The 18,586-nt window shown below is 42.4% G+C and overlaps 1 protein-coding gene across 3 annotated transcripts in view; it reads right to left on the bottom strand.

The window, feature by feature from the left end:
* GRIA2 (glutamate ionotropic receptor AMPA type subunit 2) overlaps positions 1-18,586 on the bottom strand; it is a 143,363-nt gene that overhangs the window by 69,448 nt on the left and 55,329 nt on the right. For all 3 annotated transcript variants that reach the window (XM_006023152.2, XM_006023154.2, XM_006023153.2), the window contains exons 3-4: positions 16,045-16,284; positions 6,445-6,641 (exon numbers count right to left, since the gene is read on the bottom strand). In XM_006023152.2, coding sequence (XP_006023214.2) covers positions 6,445-6,641; positions 16,045-16,284 — 437 coding nt within the window. The remainder of the gene's footprint in view (positions 1-6,444; positions 6,642-16,044; positions 16,285-18,586) is intronic.

Here is an 18,586-nt window from a genome sequence, read left to right as displayed (position 1 = left end):
CCCGCCCCCCCCGCCCCCTGCCACTATGCCTGCTCCTCTTTCTGCTGCTGTCCTCAGCTGATCTAGGTGCAGGAACAGCCCTAGAGCTGCTCCTAACCCACTTCTGCCCCATGGAGAATGGAGCAGCTGTGCAAGGAGCTAAGCTCAACCAGGGCCCATGGGGGCAGTATACAGGCTTCTCCTTTCAGCTCCTGCTCATTGCCCATCTCCCCTTCCCCTCAACTCCATCTCTCCTGCTGGCTTAGACCAGATGCTGGAAGGAGGAACTGGTGTGCTGCCATAGCTGCTCCTTACAGTGCAGAGCAGGAGTAGGTCAAAAGTGGCTCTGGGGCTCCCCACATGCTAGTATCAGCTGGGAATCAGACTGCTCCAGCTGGGAGCAGTGGGGAGCAGCTGTGCAAGGAGCCTAGCTGTGCTAAGGACAGCAGCAGCATCATGCAGATTCCACTTTCCAGAGTCTGGTCCCTGCCCCTGTCTCCCTCTGTGGCAAGAAGGCAGGCAGGGAGAAAGGAACATGCATGCCACTGCTGTTATTCCCAGCCAAGACAGGCTCACTGCACAGTCATTCCTCATAGGTCCCAGGTGGAGTGATCTGACTATCAGTTGACAGATACAGGGAGCACCCCAGAACTGCTCCTGCCCTGAGCTGCAAGGAGCAGCTGTGGCAGCACCCAGATACCACCTTCCAGCCTGCTCCCAGCAAAGGGCTTGGAGAAGAGAGGAGCTGGGCAGGGAAGGGAACCTGCATGCCACTACAGCTGCCCCTAGCCAAGTCAGGCTTGCTGCACCGCTGCTCCCTACAACCACTCCCCACAACTCCCAGCTGGCTCAAGTAAAGATGGAAAATGCTCATCAATTATTGGGATTGAAGAAAACTATAATTGCAAATCTATTCATTCATGATTCGCAAATCTGGTAATGAATTTACATAAAAAAACACACAAAAAGTAATGGGAAAGAGGATTTTTTTTTCAATAATCAAAGTTTGCATTTGATACATCATTGTATATCAGAGGCTCATCCAGCCTTCTGACCATTATCTAGTGCTGTTGAGGAAGTGGTCATTTTAAGAAGGGGAGAGGTGTAGTAGGACATTAGCTTGCCAGTTTAGTTGAATGGATTTAAACTAGGTTTGAAGGTAGCTATTTACAAAAGCATGCAGGTGGGTAAAAAGATTACCTGGTAGAATGGCTGGAATCTCAGGGAGAGAAGGGAAATTGCAATAAGATTAAATGAGAGAGAAAAGAGAGAAGGGCAACCTATCAAACTTCTTAGATGGCTATGCAAGGAGTATGGGAAAAATAAAAGAACGGGACCAAAATGTTGGTCTAAGAAGACTCTCATTCATTTGGCACACAAGAGGAGAGGAAAGAAGGACAGAGTTGTTGCACTGTATATCAAGAATGTATGTCCTTGCTCTGAAGTCCAAAAAGAAGTGAGGGGAAGATTTGTTCAATGTTTCTGGGTAAATACAAAAGCAGAAAAGAATAGTGGCCATCTCAGATGGGTGTCTATAATCAGGAGAAAGAAGCAGATGGAGTCTTTTTTGAGAGAAGCCTCCAAATCTGGTGGAAATGGGGGCTTGAATGTATTGGTTCACTATTGGAAAAGGAGGACATTGACAGTACAACTGTGTGAAATGTGTTGAGGACATTTTGTTTCAAAAGGTGGAGGGAAGTACTAGGGAAGCAGCTATTTTAGATTTCTGACTAATACGGATGATCTGGTTGAAAATCTGAAAGTGGAAAGTAATTGGGTGTGAATGATCATGAAATGAAAGAGTTCACTATTTCAAGGAAAGGAAGGAGTAAGAGCAGCAGAATAAAAATAGCAGACTTCAGAAAAGAAAACTTCAGCAAACTCAGGGACCCAGTTGGCTACATCTCTCTGTGACAAATAATCTTATAGAAGAGTGCAGAACTTACAGAACTGACAGTTACTGAAAGAGTCACTGTCAAAGGTATTAAATCAAACAATTCAGATTGTAAAATAAAGATAAGAAGCATGTTAGAGCTATGAAGAGATGAACCTTTATCTTGGAATAGGTTGTTCGTCTTTTCATACCTTTAGTAAAGTTAAGAAGAGATGAACAATGAAGGAGGACTTATCATGTGTTAGCTGCTTCACTAAAATTTACAGTGATATAGAAGCAGATACACAAAACAATTACTATGGAGCAGCTGATACTTTGTAAGACCCCTTTGTCTGTAGTCTAAGGTACAAGTGATGTCTGAAATGAGCTGAATAATGGAAAAGTGATAACGCAGAAAGTGAAAACATGGACACCCAACACGGGGGGAATATAACATAATAGCACAAGCATGAAAGGATAAAATCAGAAAGACAAAACTGAAAACCAAGCTAAAATTCCTGAGTTTGAAAGCAAAGAGAATAAAAAGAAATTATAAAAGATTATATTGGTACTTCAAAAAAATGGTTAATTGCAATCAGATATTTAGCGTATTTAATTTTACTGAGGGCCTAACATCTCAGGTCATAGTAGGATTTTACAGGCTAAAATATATTTAGTGAACTTATATGTATTCAAGTCAGCAGGCTCTGATTAAAATCACCCTAGAGTACTTAAGGAAACAATCTTGGAACCACTAGCAGTTATCTTCAAGAAATTATGGAGGATAAGTGACATCCCAGGGGCCTGAAGAAATGAAAATATAGTACATAAAACAAGGACCCAGGGGGTTATATACAAGTAAACCTTAATTCTGAAACCTGAAAAGATGCTAGAAAAAATTATTAAACAAACCATTTCTAAGCATCTAAAGGGTAATAAAGTGATAACCAGCCAATATGGATTTATCAGGAACAAATGATAGAAACTTCTTTATGGGATGATTCTAATATGGACTAGTAGAAAAGGGGAAAACATTAAATATGATATATCTTGACTATAGTAAGCCTTGACATTGTCACATAGGACAATGTATTTTTCTCATATGTAAATCAAAAAATAGATGGTCTAGACCAGCGGTTGTCAACTAGGGGTACTTGGAAAGGTCCTAGGGGGGAGCACCACCACCCACCAACCCACACCACCGCCTCCCAGAAGCAGGGCTGGGGGGAGCGGGGCGAAGGCAGCAGCGCCCCTTTGTGGGCTGCACAGGTGCCACCCAGTTGGCCAGAGTGGGGGGCGGGGGAGCTTGCACATGGCAGCCACTACCACCTCCCACCGCGTTGCCACTGCCACCCATCAATGCCACCGGGTGCCATTTTCCCATGGCCAGTCACATGTGCTGCTCCATGGGCTGCTAATGGGCAGTGCCCAATTGGCCAGGTGTGAGGCCTGTCAGCAGCCTGCAGAGCTGCACATGTGACCAGCTGTGGGAAAGTGGAGAGCAGTGGTGGAGGCACGGGGCAGTGGATGGTAGCAGTGGCCATTGGGTGCAAGCCCCCCCGCACCCTGCCCAACATCTGGACACTGCCACCCGAAGGGGTACACTACTTTAAAATGGTTGAAAACCCCTGGTCTAGACTATCACAAGATGGATGCAAGATACTTTGATCTACTTGAAAATCATTTGAAAAACTGCATTCAGACAGTTATCAGTGGTTCATTGTCAAAATAAGAGGGCATTTCAATGAGGGTCTTCCTGATGTATGTGCTTGGGTATGATTCTGTTCATTAACAATTAGGAATAGTAAGTAAACTTATAAAGATGGAACGTAACATGATTCTAGGACAGGCCCAACTACTTTGGAGGATGGGATCAAAATAAAGAAAATCTTGATAAGTTGAAGAAATGAAATTCTACAAGATGGAATTGAATGGAGGCAAGTACAGAGGCAAACCACTATGGAAAGGAAAAACAAAGCACTCCAAATGATAAAACACTGGTAAGGTAGCAACACAGCAGACAAGGACCGGGGGTGGGGGTGGGGAACACAAACTAATCATGAGTCATCAGTGTGCTGTCCTTCCAAAAAATATGGAAAATCTAATGCTGGAGTATATAAACAGTGATGTACATAAAACATGGGAGGTAATTATGTTATTCTACTTGTGGCAAGCCCTAAACTGTAGAGAAGTATGTCTAGTTTTTGACAAAACATATTAAGGAACAAAGAAAAATTGGAGAGAATCTAAGTAGGGAAGCAACCAGAATCCTAAGAGGTATAAATAGAATAAGAAATTTGATGAGAGGAATTCTATTACCCTTCGTGCATCTTATCCAGCTGTGTAAGTGGTATTTTTGGCACTTACACAGTTTGCTATTTTAACACACCTGCAGTATGGACTCATAAGCATACATGTATACAACGAACTTGTGTAGTAGGTTATATACTGGCCAGGGAAATACATACATGCATGCCAGTGGGTAAGTCCTGGGAAAAAAAATAGGAAGAAAGGACTAACCCCAACAACTAAGTGGTGTGGGCACTTACCCAGGAAACAAGCAATCCATGTTCTAGGGCCCCTTCACCCAGAGAGAGACTGAACTTTCATTTTTCTACTTCCCATTACTGTATTCTAGCCACCACAAATTAGGCATTCCCCCTCACCAAAGCTGTTTTTGAAACTGAGCCATTGCACCTCACATTTAATAGTTATTGGATTAAGTGGATAGAGAGCAGTAAAAAAATTGCCCCATTGGAAGCAAGGGTAGAACCCAGATCCCTCCCCCCCATTTTTTAAGAGCAATAACCATTTCAGTCACACAGGATGCAAACAGATGTTGATTTGTACCACAGTAAAAAAGTTTATGGCTGTATAAATCTGAGCAAACAGATGTCTTGGCTCTTTCTTGCTGCACTAATGCTTACATTTTGTGACAGACATGAGCCTAGTCCTAACTTGTGTCACTTTTTTTGCTGCAGATGTTTGTTCATTTGTGATGGGACAGTGAGGGCAGACTGTGGCTGCCTGCACTCTCTAGCCACCCCAGGCAAAAGCTTCCATGGTTTCAAGAGGCCTATCCTGTGAGACAATGGCCACAGGTGCCTCACCTCAATATGGAGTACGTGTCTTCCAGCAGGGCTGTGTTCCCACAGGATCAGGCCCCTGAAGCCCCAGGAGGGGCAGGAGCCCAATCCTGCAGAACAATAGTCCCAGCAATAGCTGTAGACATGGCAGATCAGCTGTGCCATGACACACTGTGGCACAGTTGATCATGCTGCAAAGACAATGTCTGTTTCCAGCCACACATTCTAGCTTCTGCTCTTCTTCCTCGCTTTATATATCTCCTCTCATGGCTGCCAGTTGAGCCAGCTTCAGAAAGTGCTGTCAAAGGGTCTGCATAATACCTAACCTGCAGCCTGGTGGTTAAAGAACTATACTAAGAAGTTTTAGAATTCAGGTTAAAATCCCTACAGGGCAGGGGAGTCCTAGAATCTGGGTGCCCAAGTTACTCAGATACAGGTTTCCCTCACTTTATGCAGGTCCTGTATGTGCAAATTCGCTCTTATGCAATGATCTTTTTTATACCAAAAATTCGTTATATGTGAGGTAAATTCACTCTTATGCAATCGATGTATTGGAAGCCCACAGAGGCTGCTTTGTGCGGTGCATTGTGGGAGTGACACTCACCAAAATATAGTTTCCTATGTGGATCTGTGCTCCTCGCTCGTTTGCAACATGTTTCTGTAGTTGCCTTACCCATTGTGATAATGCCCTGTGCTTGTGTGTTGTTGGTGAGTACCAAAATTATCTTGTAAAAGTGGTAGAAATAGATCTGGAGTTCAGTACACTTGAAGTCTTGGAAAGTATCCCTATTTGTTACATTGTAAAGTGGGTTCCCTTTATGCGAATTCAAGTTAAATGCCATTTTCCAGGAACACATGTACAGCATAAAGCGAGGGAAACCTGTATTGGGGCTAAAGCATACAAGACCCTTCCTCCTCTCTTCCCCAGTCACTAGTCAAAGTTTCTTGTTCAGCTAAAGTGTTGCTACTTCTGTACATGTAGCTGCCCAACCAGAACATATGTTAACACTTACACACTCATACTGCATGGGTAATAGAGATTAAGAGAATCACAAACTGTACCTCAGTGCCCAGCTGGAAAGCTTCTGTTTCAGTGCACAGCATGGACTAGAATTCTACCCAGCAAGGCTCACAATATGTCAAAATTGATATATGAAACATGATAGATCACTTATTCTCTTCCATGTCTAGAGAAGCCATGGAATCTCCTTCACTGGAGGTCTTTAAAAATAGGTTAGAAAAACTATAGTCTACATATGCTCATCCTCCATCAGTACAGGGAATGAACCAAATGATGTCTTTAGGTCCCTTCCAGTACTATATATTTTAGAACAAATGTTTTATTACTAAATGATGTAAAGGATAAGGTAAAGGATCACCAAAATAGGTTCATCATACAAAAATAAAAACTGCTAGTAAAATAGAACCATATGAGCAGTCTATTCTACTTATGCAGCTTAGCCATCTTCCGTATCTGTTGACATTGAAAACTCAAGAATAACAAACCTGATCAACTATGTCATTGACTTTATCCCTCTCACAGTCCAGAATCACTCGTCTTTCCTTTTTCACCTCCAGATCTTGAAACAGGGAACGGTAAGTCTCATCTTTTCTGTCATTGTTAATATTTCCTACATTGATAGCAGTTACTTGCCATTTCTTTTCAGCTGCAGAATCCAGTACAGCTTGCAGGGTTGATAAGCCTAGCAAGGCAAAAGAAGAGGAATGATAAAGTGGCAAAAATAACACAGGCACATGAAATGTGACCTACAAGGCAATTTATTTTAAACTCTTCATGACAATATGTTTGGCTATCAAACAGCTGTAGGATAGAACTCCCTAAGATGATGATGAACACAAGTCTCATTTTGCATTCCTGGCACATGCAAAACTTCTGTTTAAGTAACTGCAGTGAATATAGACTTGGGGCCTATAATGACAATCTTTTGTTTTTGCTTCAATTTGATTCAGGAAGAGATTATATCACCCTTCAATAAAAGCTTTCAATGGATTTTTGAGGTACCTACTTTGAAAAAGAGGCTGTTTAAGAGAAAATGATCTAATTACAGTAACAGAATCAGTTGTTTATTACCAAATGCTATTGAGCTGTTTATGTCCCTGGTACTTGAGTAGCAATGTATTTAAAACTTGATCCAGTCCTGATGAAGTCAATAGCAAAATTCCCATGTACTAATTGAGCCTCGATTTCTTTTGACTCCAACAGTATCTTGTTACAGAAGGTGTTTCTTCCTAAACCTAAATATCCTTAACATCCATACATGCAACCATAACAGCAGTTTGTTGCCATTTTATTCTTTTGGGAGGACATGGAGAAATGAATGCCTGTACAACTGTAGTAGATCATAATACAATCCAAGTCCAGTGGAAATTTTACTGGGCTTCTTTCCCCATTCAGGAAGTAAATGTGAACAGAATATGGAAACATGATTCAGTGCCAGGAGTATATCTGCCATATAAAAAAATACGTCTTCAACAATTTCCAGCAATTTCCAACAATGAGAGTTATCATGTCTAAATTCTGTCCAGAGAATCCTAAGAAAAAGATTAAAAAGAGAATGTAATATTCCAAGATATTTGTCCACACAATCACTGATAACTCTACATCATTCATCTCACTTGAAACTGTAAAATATAACTAGTCATTTCTGATTTGTGTCAATAAATTGAGCTTTACATTTTCGTTAAGAAAAATATCTCTCTCAAATATAAAGGAAGCTTCATGCATAACTTAAAATAACAGGAGCTATGTGCATAATTTTATAAGAAACACACTAAGAATGAAACTTGAATTATAATTTGTAAATGGATAATTAAACTGAGACTAGTATGCACTTAGCAATTTAATCTTATCTGTAAAAATGGTAATGTTATGTAATGTTATAAAAGACTGGTAACCAGCAATATAAGGACATGGCAGATTTCACAAACCTATACAATTCTGTCAAACAGTTGTATGCAGAGTCTACATGTGATCACTTGTATTTTGATGGATGTTACATTTTTTTAAAATAGAAAAAACTAAATTCCAGTTGATAATCTAAATTATTTATGACATGTTACAGTACAAGGATGAAAAAGAGTGTTACCAAAGAAAAAGGTAGTTCCTGTAAGCAAAAAAGATTCAGAAAGTTAGAATGTGCTATGAGCAGTAGCAGGTTAACAGTTAATAACCTCTCTAACATGTACTGTTCAGACCTCCTGCTAGAGAGCTGGTGAGCAGGGTTTGATTAGGAGCTGCAAAACTGTTCCATGCCTGCCCTGCTTTCTGGTTCTCTAGCCACAGTATAGGCCCAGAAAGATGAAGGAAGGAGCTACCCCCCAACCCCCCATGCTGCTTTGATTGCTTCCTCATCTCCAACTGCCCCAATCACCCCATTCCCCCCAAATCAATCTTCCACTCCCCCAAGGTTACTCCTTGTACCCCATCATTGCACCCTCCACCCCAGAATCACTGCCCTGCTTCCAGATCAGCCAGAGAGCAGTAGTGGTAGCAGTGGCTAGGGTTTCTCTCCCTGTCTGCTTCTTAGCTTCCTGCAACCTGTGCCATGCCCATACACCAGGATCCAGTCCACACTGAGCCCTGAAGTTGCTTGGCAGCTCCTTTCCTCCTGCCTCTCTCTTCCCGCCTCCCCACTTTCAGCCACAGGACATGGAATGGCCTGGATCCAGGCACATAGGGTGATATGGGCTGCAGGGAGCCTGGGAGCAATTAGGGAGGGGGAAACCAACTGCTGCTGCTGCCGCTACTCTCAGGCTGATCATGGCAGTGATCAAGGAGGGAAGAAGGGGGGTTTGATCATCAGAGGTGTGGTGTAGAGGTGGTAGAGGACAGTGGGGGAAGAAAGGGGCAGCTCCTAGCCTAGATGTTCCCCTCTGCCTCTGCCCCTCCCTCTTTCCCACTCCACTTCTGCTCCCCCATATCCTGTACCCCTGGCTTCCCTTCCCTCCCTCCCCTCCCCAGCTGTCCACAGCTGTCAGTTCAGGGCCATAAAGTGCTAGATGATAGATAGTCTACCTGGGAGAAGTGCCTCCTGGAGTTAGGGTGCCCATCATAGAGGACATTCTGGTTTTCTGCTATTCTGTCCTGTATTGATACAAAACCCGATGCTGTGATGTCCTCTATTTTTCTCTTCAAGAGAAAAATAGGACATAAACACATCTGGTTTTGTATCAATAGAGGATAGAGGACAACTGGACCGTCCTCTATGAGGGCCACTCTACCTGGGGTACTAGAAGACCACAAATTCATGGTTTTATTTCAGGTGAAGAGCCAGAAGTTAACTTAACTCAAAATGCATAGGACAACTGAAAAAAATCCTCACACAAAGTGGTACAGCTTTCAGATACCTAGCAGGCACTTAGCTTTTGTTAATGACCCTGAATGTGAGATCATTCAAGTTTTAGGTGTTCTTAACCTGGTCTAACAGTAATGTGTAATTGTACCCTGGTGCTAGGAGTGGACCTTTGTAGCTCAGAAAATACATGCAACAGTAGTTGTAGCGCACCAGAAGATTCCAAACTAAAGCTATTTAAGAGGAAAAGGAAAGAGCTTTGAAGAGAAAGACTTAATGGAGACAATTTCATAAAATGTCTGGTTGGCATTTTCCTTCAGAATTAGTAATTTGGCTGCAAATTGAATCCTCTACCACTGTCACCCTCCCCTCCACAATTAATCATAAACCTAGATGCCACCCGCTGTGTATAGAGACAATGCAAATAAGGCTATAGAAATACAAAAAGTCTGAAGCCCACATTATAATAAATCTGAGAACAAGTGCTGGACTAAGCAGTGGGCTGATTCTGCAAGGAGTGAACATCCTCACCTCTGAGTGACCGGAATGAGACATATGAATGGTCAGCACCTTGCAAGATCAGTACACTAAGGCACAGGAGCTGTAGTAGTAAAATGACTCTTCTGGAGTAATTCATCATACATTAATGGCTATTAGCTTTAACTGTTTCCATTTTATTACTGTTCTCTCCCAAGAGAATAAGTCTCTCTCATGCACTCTCTCTCCTCTCTCTCTTCCTCCAAAGAAAAGTTTAAAACAACATGCTGAATCATATATTCTTCTTTACATACATTTCACTGCTGTTGGTTAAGTGTTGAGATAAAGGTGTTTTGAGCTGCGAATTGGAAGCTACTTATATAGGGTGCAATTGTATTACCTTATTACCTATCTATACAACCAGCAGACATGCCACACTAGCTCTGCAAGGACTGAATCTGGAACTAGAAGCAGTGCAGCTGCATTTCTCTGCAGAGTATGTTAGCTCAGGCACAGCACCCCACGAACACTGTTCTGCTTTTTCCAGTTCCAGAGGTGGTGCACTCAGAGCAATCTTGGATATTTCTACCTTGCAGTGTATAGCCATATCCTTATTGACACTGCACAGTACTCAACTGCAGGAAGCCAACGTGGGTTCTCCAGGATTAAAGTATTACTCAGTGTGAGTGAGAATTGCAGATTCATGTCCCTAGAGATTTACAAATGTTGCCTATCAACTTCACCAATTGGGTGCCTCACAAAAATTAAAGCAAACAAAACTGGCAAAACCAAAGCTACAAGATACAACTCTTTCACTTTATTATGTGTGTTCAGGTTCACTGCAGCTGACAGGAAGATGTATTGTAGACACAGATGATTTGAAGATTTTTTCTAAATAAGAATCAAATGCAGGGTAATGGCACATACAGTACAATGCTAGCTGATTGATGGAACATCAAATAAGCAACTTCCTAGTTGCCCTCTCTAAAAGACAAAGAGTGTCTGATTCTCACGTGAACTCAAAGAGGACCTGGAAGAGAACCAAGCCCAGGATTCAGCATACTGGGTAACATCAAGTCTTCTTTAGGGGTTATATGGATTATCTAATATCGAGGCTTAAAACAACAAAGGAAACCTAGTTGGAACAGGTCTCTTTTGATTTTTGTGATTATATAAAGCATCCAGACAATGGAATGTAGTAGCATCTAAAGACAAATGAAGACAAAGCTCACTGTATTTCATCATGAAACCTGGTTTAACATGGCAAAATATAACCCACTGTTAAAACTTCATGACATCTTGCTAAATTTACCCTACATTTATTTAAAGGTAGGCAACATTTTTTACCAATAACTATGCTGGAAAGCCATGTGCAATTGTTTTGAAAGAAATTGAATTAGTTTAGATGGCAAGATAAATTATTTTGAAAATGATTAATAAGAAATAAAATAATTAGAAACTGGGGTCCTTTTAAGCCCTGGAGCCCTTTTAAGCCCTTTAAGCCCTGGTGCCAGTGATCAGGGAGCCAGTGAACAGGGGCTGCAAACAGAATAAGCAGTTTGCAGGCAGTTCGCAGTCTGGTTCAGTTCATGCCCCACCCTGTTTTTTTGAGGGGGAAATCTTTCAGCTTAGCATGAGGAAACAGGAAGAAAAGGAGCCCCTCGTAGCCAACGAGCAATAAACAGGTCAGCTTCCAGATGAGTTTGCTAGGGAAGGAGTACTTAGAAGAAGAGCAGTATGAGAGAGAAGGCAAATTAAGAAACCCAGGGAAATGACTGGAGGACGTTGCAATGTCAGAGCCACTGCCACTGCCTCTTCTTGCCCCTGTGATGTTTCTGTCCAGGCAAGATTTCTGACCATTGGCACTTCCACCCAGGTCCAGGTGTGGTGCTGTGGGGACTGCAGCTTGCAGGTTCCTTCCAGTAATGGTGAGGTCAGGGAATGCCTGTGGTGTGAGCAGTGCATCCTTGTGGTGTCTCTCAGGGAACAGGCAGGAAAACTACAGGAGGAGGTGGTGAGGCTCTGAAGCATTCTCCACCATGAGGAGCTCATTGATTCAATGCTGGAGGAGACCTCCAGGACTGTGGAGGAAGAAATGCCTGATGCAGTGCAAAAAAAGAGAGAGGACATGGACACCCAAGGGGGTGAAAGCTGCCAGCTTGTCAGTTCTGGCAGCAAGCAGAGATCTTCACCTTCACCTGTAGTTGTTCATCTGGAGAACACATATGCAGCCCTAGCAGCAGAAAGGGAGCAGCATGGTCCATTGGTGGAAGATGAAAGGACAGGTCTCACCAAGGTGGGAAGGATTGAGATGACGGCCACCAAGAAGAAACAATAGGTGGTGGTGGTGGTGGTTGGAGACTACCTTCTGCGGGGGACAGAGGAAACCATCTTCTTACCTGATGTGTTGTCTCAAGAAATCTGCTACTTGCCCAGAGCCCAGATCCAAGATGTCACAGAGGGACTACCAAGGTTCATCTGGCCCTCATGCTGCTCATCCATGATACTGCCAGGAGAGACCCTCAGCATATCAAAAGTGACTATAGGACTCTGGGTGCAAGGGTGAAGGAGTTTGAGGCTCAGATTGTGTTCTTACCAATCCTTCTGGTCCAGGGAAAGGGCCTGGGCAAGAGCAGGTGCATCTGGCAGATCAGCACCTGGCTGCACAGGTGGTGTCAACAGCAGAGCTTTGTTTTCTTCAACCATGGGATGTTCTTCCAAGAAGAAGGAAAGATGGGAAGAGATGGGATCCATCTGACAAAGACAGGGCAGAGTGTCTTCACAGATAGGCTCACTAACCTAACAAGGAGGGCTTTAAATTAGGTTCACTGGGGGATGGACACCAAAGCCCTGGGGAAGTGTGTGACTAGGAGGAAGAGCAAGCAGGAGGGGGCAACAGGGGAGTGGTTCTCATACTTCCTGACAAATCAGGGCAATCCCCTAGTTACCTCAAGTGCCTGTACACAAATTCACAGAGCCTGGGAAAGAAGCAGGAAGAATTGGAAGCCCTTGCACAGTCCAGGAACTATGACATGATTGGAATGACAGAGACTTGGTTGGATAGCTTGTGTGACTGGAGCATTGTCATGGAGAGGTACAAAGTGTTCAGGAAGGACAGGCAAGGGAGAAGATGGGACATTGCACTTTATGTAAAAGAGCCATATGATAGCTCAGAGCTCCAGTATGAAACTGGAGATAGGCCTGTTGATGGTCTCTGGGTTAGGGCCAGAAGGGAGAGAAACAAGGGTGATGTCATAGTGGGGGTCTTCTACAAAACACCAAACCATGGGGAAGTGGTGGATGAGGCTTTCTTCAAACAGCTAGTGGGAGTTTCCCAATCACAGACCTTGGTTCTCATGGGGGACTTCAATAACCCTGACATCTCCTGGGAGGGCAATACTGCAGTGCAGAAACAATCCAGGAAGTTTTTGGAGAGTGTTGGGGACAATTTTCTGGTGCAAGTACTGGAGCAGCCAACTAGGGGCCATGCTCTTCTTGACCTGCTTCTCACAAACAGGGAAGAATTGGTGGGGTATGTAGTAGTGGATGGCAACTTGGGCAGCAGTGACCACAAGATTATTGAGTTCAGGATCTTGAGGAAAGAAAGGATGGAGAGCAGCAGAGTAAGGACCCTGGACTTCAGAAAATGAGACTTTGACTTGCTCAGGGGACTCATGGGCAGGATTCCCTGGGAAGCCAGACCGAGGGGAAGAGGAATCCAGGAGAGCTGGCTGTACTTTAAAGAAGCCTTACTGAGAGTGCAGGAACAAACCATCCCAATGGAAATGCTTATAAGAAACTTGGACAAAGAACTAGGGAAGAATATAAGAGCATTTCATGGGCATGCAGGGATGAAGTCCGGAAGGCCAAAGCACAACTGGAGTTGCAGCTAGCAAGGGATGTGAAAGGTAACAAGAAGGGTTTCTACAAGTATGTTGGTAGCAAAAGGAGGATCAGGGTAAGTGTAGGTCCCTTACTGAATGGGAAAGGCAGCCTTGTGATGGAGTTTGCAGAAAAGGCTGAAGTGCTCAATGCCTTTTTGCTTCCATCTTCACAGGCATGGTCAGCTCCCAGACTACTGTACCAGACAACACAGTTTGGGAAGGAGGTGAGCAGCCCTCAGTGATGAAAGAACAGGTTAGGGAAGTCCATGGGACTGGATGAGATGCAACTGAGCGTGTTGAGGGAGTTGGCTGATGTGCTTGCAGAGCCACTGGCCATCATCTTTGAAAACTCCTGGTGATCATGAGAGGCCCTGGATGATTGGAAAAGGGCAAACATAGTGCCCTTATTTAAGAAAAGGAAAAAGAAGGATCCAGGAAACTATAGACCAGTCAGCCTCACCTCAGTCCCTGGAAAAGTTATGGAGCAGATCCTAAAGGAATCCATTCCTAAGCATTTGGAGGAGAAGAAGGTGATTAGGAACAGTCAGCATGGATTCACCAGGGGTGCGTCATGCCTGACCAACCTGATTGCCTTCTATGATGAGATGAATGACTCTGTGGATATGGGGAGACAGGTGGATGTGGCATACCTTGATTTCACCAAAACTTTGGATATGGTATCCCACAACATTGTTGCAGGCAAACTAAGGAAGTATGAGCTTGATGAATGGACTGTAAGGTAGACAGAAAACTGGCTGAAGCATCAGGCTTAGAGAGTAGTAATCAATGGCTCGAGGTCTAGTTGGCAGCTGGTATCAAGTGGAGTGCCCCAGCAGCCAGTCCTGGAGGTGATTTTACTCAATGTCTTCAACAACAACTTGGAAGATGGTATAGAGTGCACCCTTAGCATGTTTGCAGATGACACAAAGCTGGGGGGAGTAGTAGATATGCGGGAGGGTAGAGCTAGGATTCAGATAGAAGTCAACAAATTGGAGGATTGGGCCAAAAGGAATCTCATGAGGTTCAACAAGGACAAGTGCAAAGTCCTGCACTTAGGATGGAACAATCCCATGCACCAGTACAGGCGTGGGGCTGGCTGGATAGGCAGCAGCTCTGCAGAAAAGGACATGAGGATTACAGTGAGAAGAGATGGAGGTGACTAAACTAGTTTGTTTTAGTGCTTGAATTTGGATGTGCTCTTTGGTAGAAAAATATATATTTGAAGTTTGCTTTTGAGTCTGTAACTTTCAGGTTAAGTACAGACAGTCAAAAAGCCCAAGGCTGAATTGATCAGTCTTTGCAGGTTAGTCTAAACTGCAGAGATTAAGTTGAGAAGCAATTGGACACACATTTACTTTTGTTTCAGGAAATACAGCCACATGCCTGCAATGGCTCAGCCCAGAAGCTGGGGGTGCTAAAGCATGGCTTTCTGGCACATAGCCAGCATGTGTGTGTTTACTTCCTCTTCCTGCTGCCCCTGAGGTCTCTGAAATTTGCAGTCCAGAATAACAGCAGCAGGACTCTGCAGAGTTGCTCATCACTTTCTCTTCCTGCTTCCAGGTACCTCTGGGATTTGCAGTCCACAGTCACAGCCAGTAGTAATTTTCAGTAAGTTCAGTAGCAGGGCAGCTCTGTACTGGGGGAAGGTGGGTTTAACTCACCTCTCTGGCCCCAGAACCCACCCAGGGTTTGCCTTGTTGAGGGGGCAGTCCCTGCCTCCCCCCATCCCCACAGTTTCTCTGCTGGAGCAGACAGCCCAGAACAGGGTTGCAAAGCATGCTGGGATGCTGGGGGACACTAATTTAACTTGAACCAGGAAGGGGTCTTGGACAGAAATTTCATAAACCAGTTTGACCCAAATTATTCAAGTCTGATTTAAACCTACATTGAACCAGGGTTATCTTAAACCAGTTTCAGCCATTTTGAAACTGGTTTCTATGTACTGAGCTTCTGTTCTGTTACAGATTTAAACCTGTTTCTGATGACTTAACTGGTTTATGTGTAACATCTGTCCCTAGCCCAAATAACTGGCAGGTGACTCAGAACCTGTGTGTGGGAATTTATGGATGCTCTAAATTAAAGAGTGAGAGACAGAGATGCTAAAAATGTGAAGATATATTTTCCCCTCTACAATATGTCTATTTTTAAAGAGCCTTTTTATGGGAACAATTTTCCAAAGACATACTTTATCTTCCATCTATGCTTATCAGTGCACTTCCTTAATTCTTTAACTTATATTGGAATTATTTCATTCTCGGTTAAGCTTCTTTTCACTTTGACTACATACAACAATCAGATAAGCTTCTTTTTGTCAAAATTGATATTTAATTTTTGAAAAGGATGCTCCTTGTTTGCCTTGTAATACTGCCTGAGCATTTTGGTAATATAAGTATAGCAAAAAATTATACTGAAAAGTTTCTGCTGTATCTTACCTCTGTCACTGTCATATAAATATGCAAACTTGTTCCACTGATAGTATTCAATCAAACTAAGAAGAGCTCCCTTGAGGTCGGGTCTCATCTGAATGACAAATGGGTGTGTTCCATCTGTTGGGAAACTTGGAGTTATGAAGGAGACGTGAAGAGTCCCACAAAATGAGGTTATGGTATTTACAGACTTCTTGTCATAGAATCCAAAAATAGCAAAGACTCCTCTTGAAAACTGGGAGCAGACTAGAAGAAAGAGAAAGAAAGCGAGATCAAATACTGAGAAACAAAATTTATTTGCAAAAGTTCTGAAATCTATTACCTGTTTATTTCATATAAATATTCATACTCTCACACTTATTAATGGGTGATATCAATTCTTCATTAGAAAAAATAATCAGCATAATTAATTACTAACTAAAAGTCAGTAATGCATGCCAAACATTAACTTCAACACCAGAGATTAAGTTTATGCTCATGAAAGAATGAATTCAGAAAGAAAACTAAAGTATAGATTATCTTTAGTTCCTTTTGTCCTGAAAGAATACTGCCTAAGCCAAAAAAAAAAAAAGTCAGGTGGAATTATTTTTTAAAATATTTCTTCATCCTCTGAGCATAATGCAATAATCATCACTACTAACTTTTTATTCAGTTGAAAATAATATAACTTGGGGACAAGGTGACTTGAAATTTTTGTGAGATATTTAAATGAGTGAATCTTCCATCTCTACTTTTTGAAATTAAAACAAACAGTGAATACACATAAATGAAAGGAAGAGATAATGTACTATATATCTCTGAGTTCTGGCTTTTGTTTAATTAAATGTTTAATATCATTTTTTTTACGACTCAGCAAAAGCAGGTCCTTCTGGATGATGCTTGAGGTCACATAGCAGAAAACATAATCTCTTGGGTTTAAATAACATGCTGATTATTCATTTTTTATCACCACCACAGACAATTCAAGGCAATGACAATGCTGATCACTGCAGCCTGGATAAAACATCTATTTCTTTTCAGTCATTCTAATCATTGACACTAAAAATGTAGCATGTTCAGAAAGCTTAGAAGAATTCATATTTCTGTTTACTAAAACTGGGAAAGAAAAAGAACAAATTAGTTAAAATATTCAATCTGTTTCTACTCTGTTATCCCTGACTCATTTCTCTCCTGAGTTGATATGCTGGTCTTCTTAGACCTGAAATAATAGGCAAGTCCCACAAGCAAAAAATGCACATTAATTCTGATTACCATCTCCTCAAAGCCAGACACCAAGACCTGCTGTCTCAGTTGCCCTAAGTAAATCTGGAATATAACAAAGTACAATTTCCCCAAATATTTATTATACCAATAACCAACCATATGCTAGATCATATATATAAGAATAGAATTAAGCGCAAGCTCATATTGAACTTTGTTTTTCAGATTTTGTCTAATATTATTCCAACTTCTCTTTTTAACTTACTTGTTATTTAATGTAATATATATTGAGCATCACATAGTACTCAATATCCTCTTTTTCGGTTGATTTCTATTTTAGCCCTTTGTTAAGCCCAACACCCATTGTTACCATAAGTCTATTTCTCATACTATGAAGTATCTATTGTACTGACCACAACCAAAAAAATCTAAGCACTAAGTGAAATCCTGGCCCCATCAGTCAATGACAAGCATTTGTTGATCTCTATGTAACCAGTATTTTACCAAAAGTATAAAGATTTCATTTGTGGCAAAAAACCAAAACAAAACAAAATAATTGAAGAAAAATATTAAAAACTCTTTTAAAATGTCTTTCTTTGATAGGATGATTTATTAGAGCTAAAAGCAAATCTAGTAGGGAATTCCTTGTACCTGTGTTTTATTCATATAAGGAGTGAGAAGGAGTGGAACAGTCACTGTTCCCCTTGCCTTCCCTAGATTGGGATCACTCCAACCTATGTAAGGCATGGAGAAAAGGGCAGAAGGGGAGGCTGCAGGCTGCACACCTGCACTGTTCCCTCTCCCAGAAAGATATCTACTCATGGAAATTTCTTGGAAATTTCTACTGCTAGAAATGAATGCCTGTTTAAGACCACAAATGAACTGGAAAACCTATTTAACGGTTAAATTCATATGTCCAGTAGGGCTGTGCGAAGCTTCAGTCGCTGATTCGATTCAGCGGTGATTAGGCCCAATTCAGTGGCTGAATCTCTGAATCAGAATTGAATCAGGAGACCCTTTTGTCTCTCTGAATTGAATTGGAACATTTCAAATCAATTTGGAGAGATTTGGAGTTTCGATGATTCAGACATATACACAGCTTTAAATGTTTTTTCTACATACTTCAAGGTACCAGGCAGCTCATGTATGCTGAGATGCTAGGGCGGATGAAGTGTCCCATGGGAACACGGTCGGGGGTGGGGGGCAGCACACTCAGCGGCAGACCTGGAAGTGGATCAGAAGCACTCCTGGTCCACTTCTGGGTCCTCCGTGGAACATCCAGGGGACCCCTCCTCCACCACCAGCTCGGTGACTGGTGCCTCCTGGGTGTGGGGGGGGTACCTGGGGT

The sequence above is a fragment of the Alligator sinensis genome, unplaced genomic scaffold (assembly GCF_000455745.1).
Source record: "Alligator sinensis unplaced genomic scaffold, ASM45574v1 scaffold1223_1, whole genome shotgun sequence".
In the NCBI taxonomy this organism is placed as follows: domain Eukaryota; kingdom Metazoa; phylum Chordata; order Crocodylia; family Alligatoridae; genus Alligator; species Alligator sinensis.
This window is presented reverse-complemented; position numbering and strand designations above follow the sequence as displayed.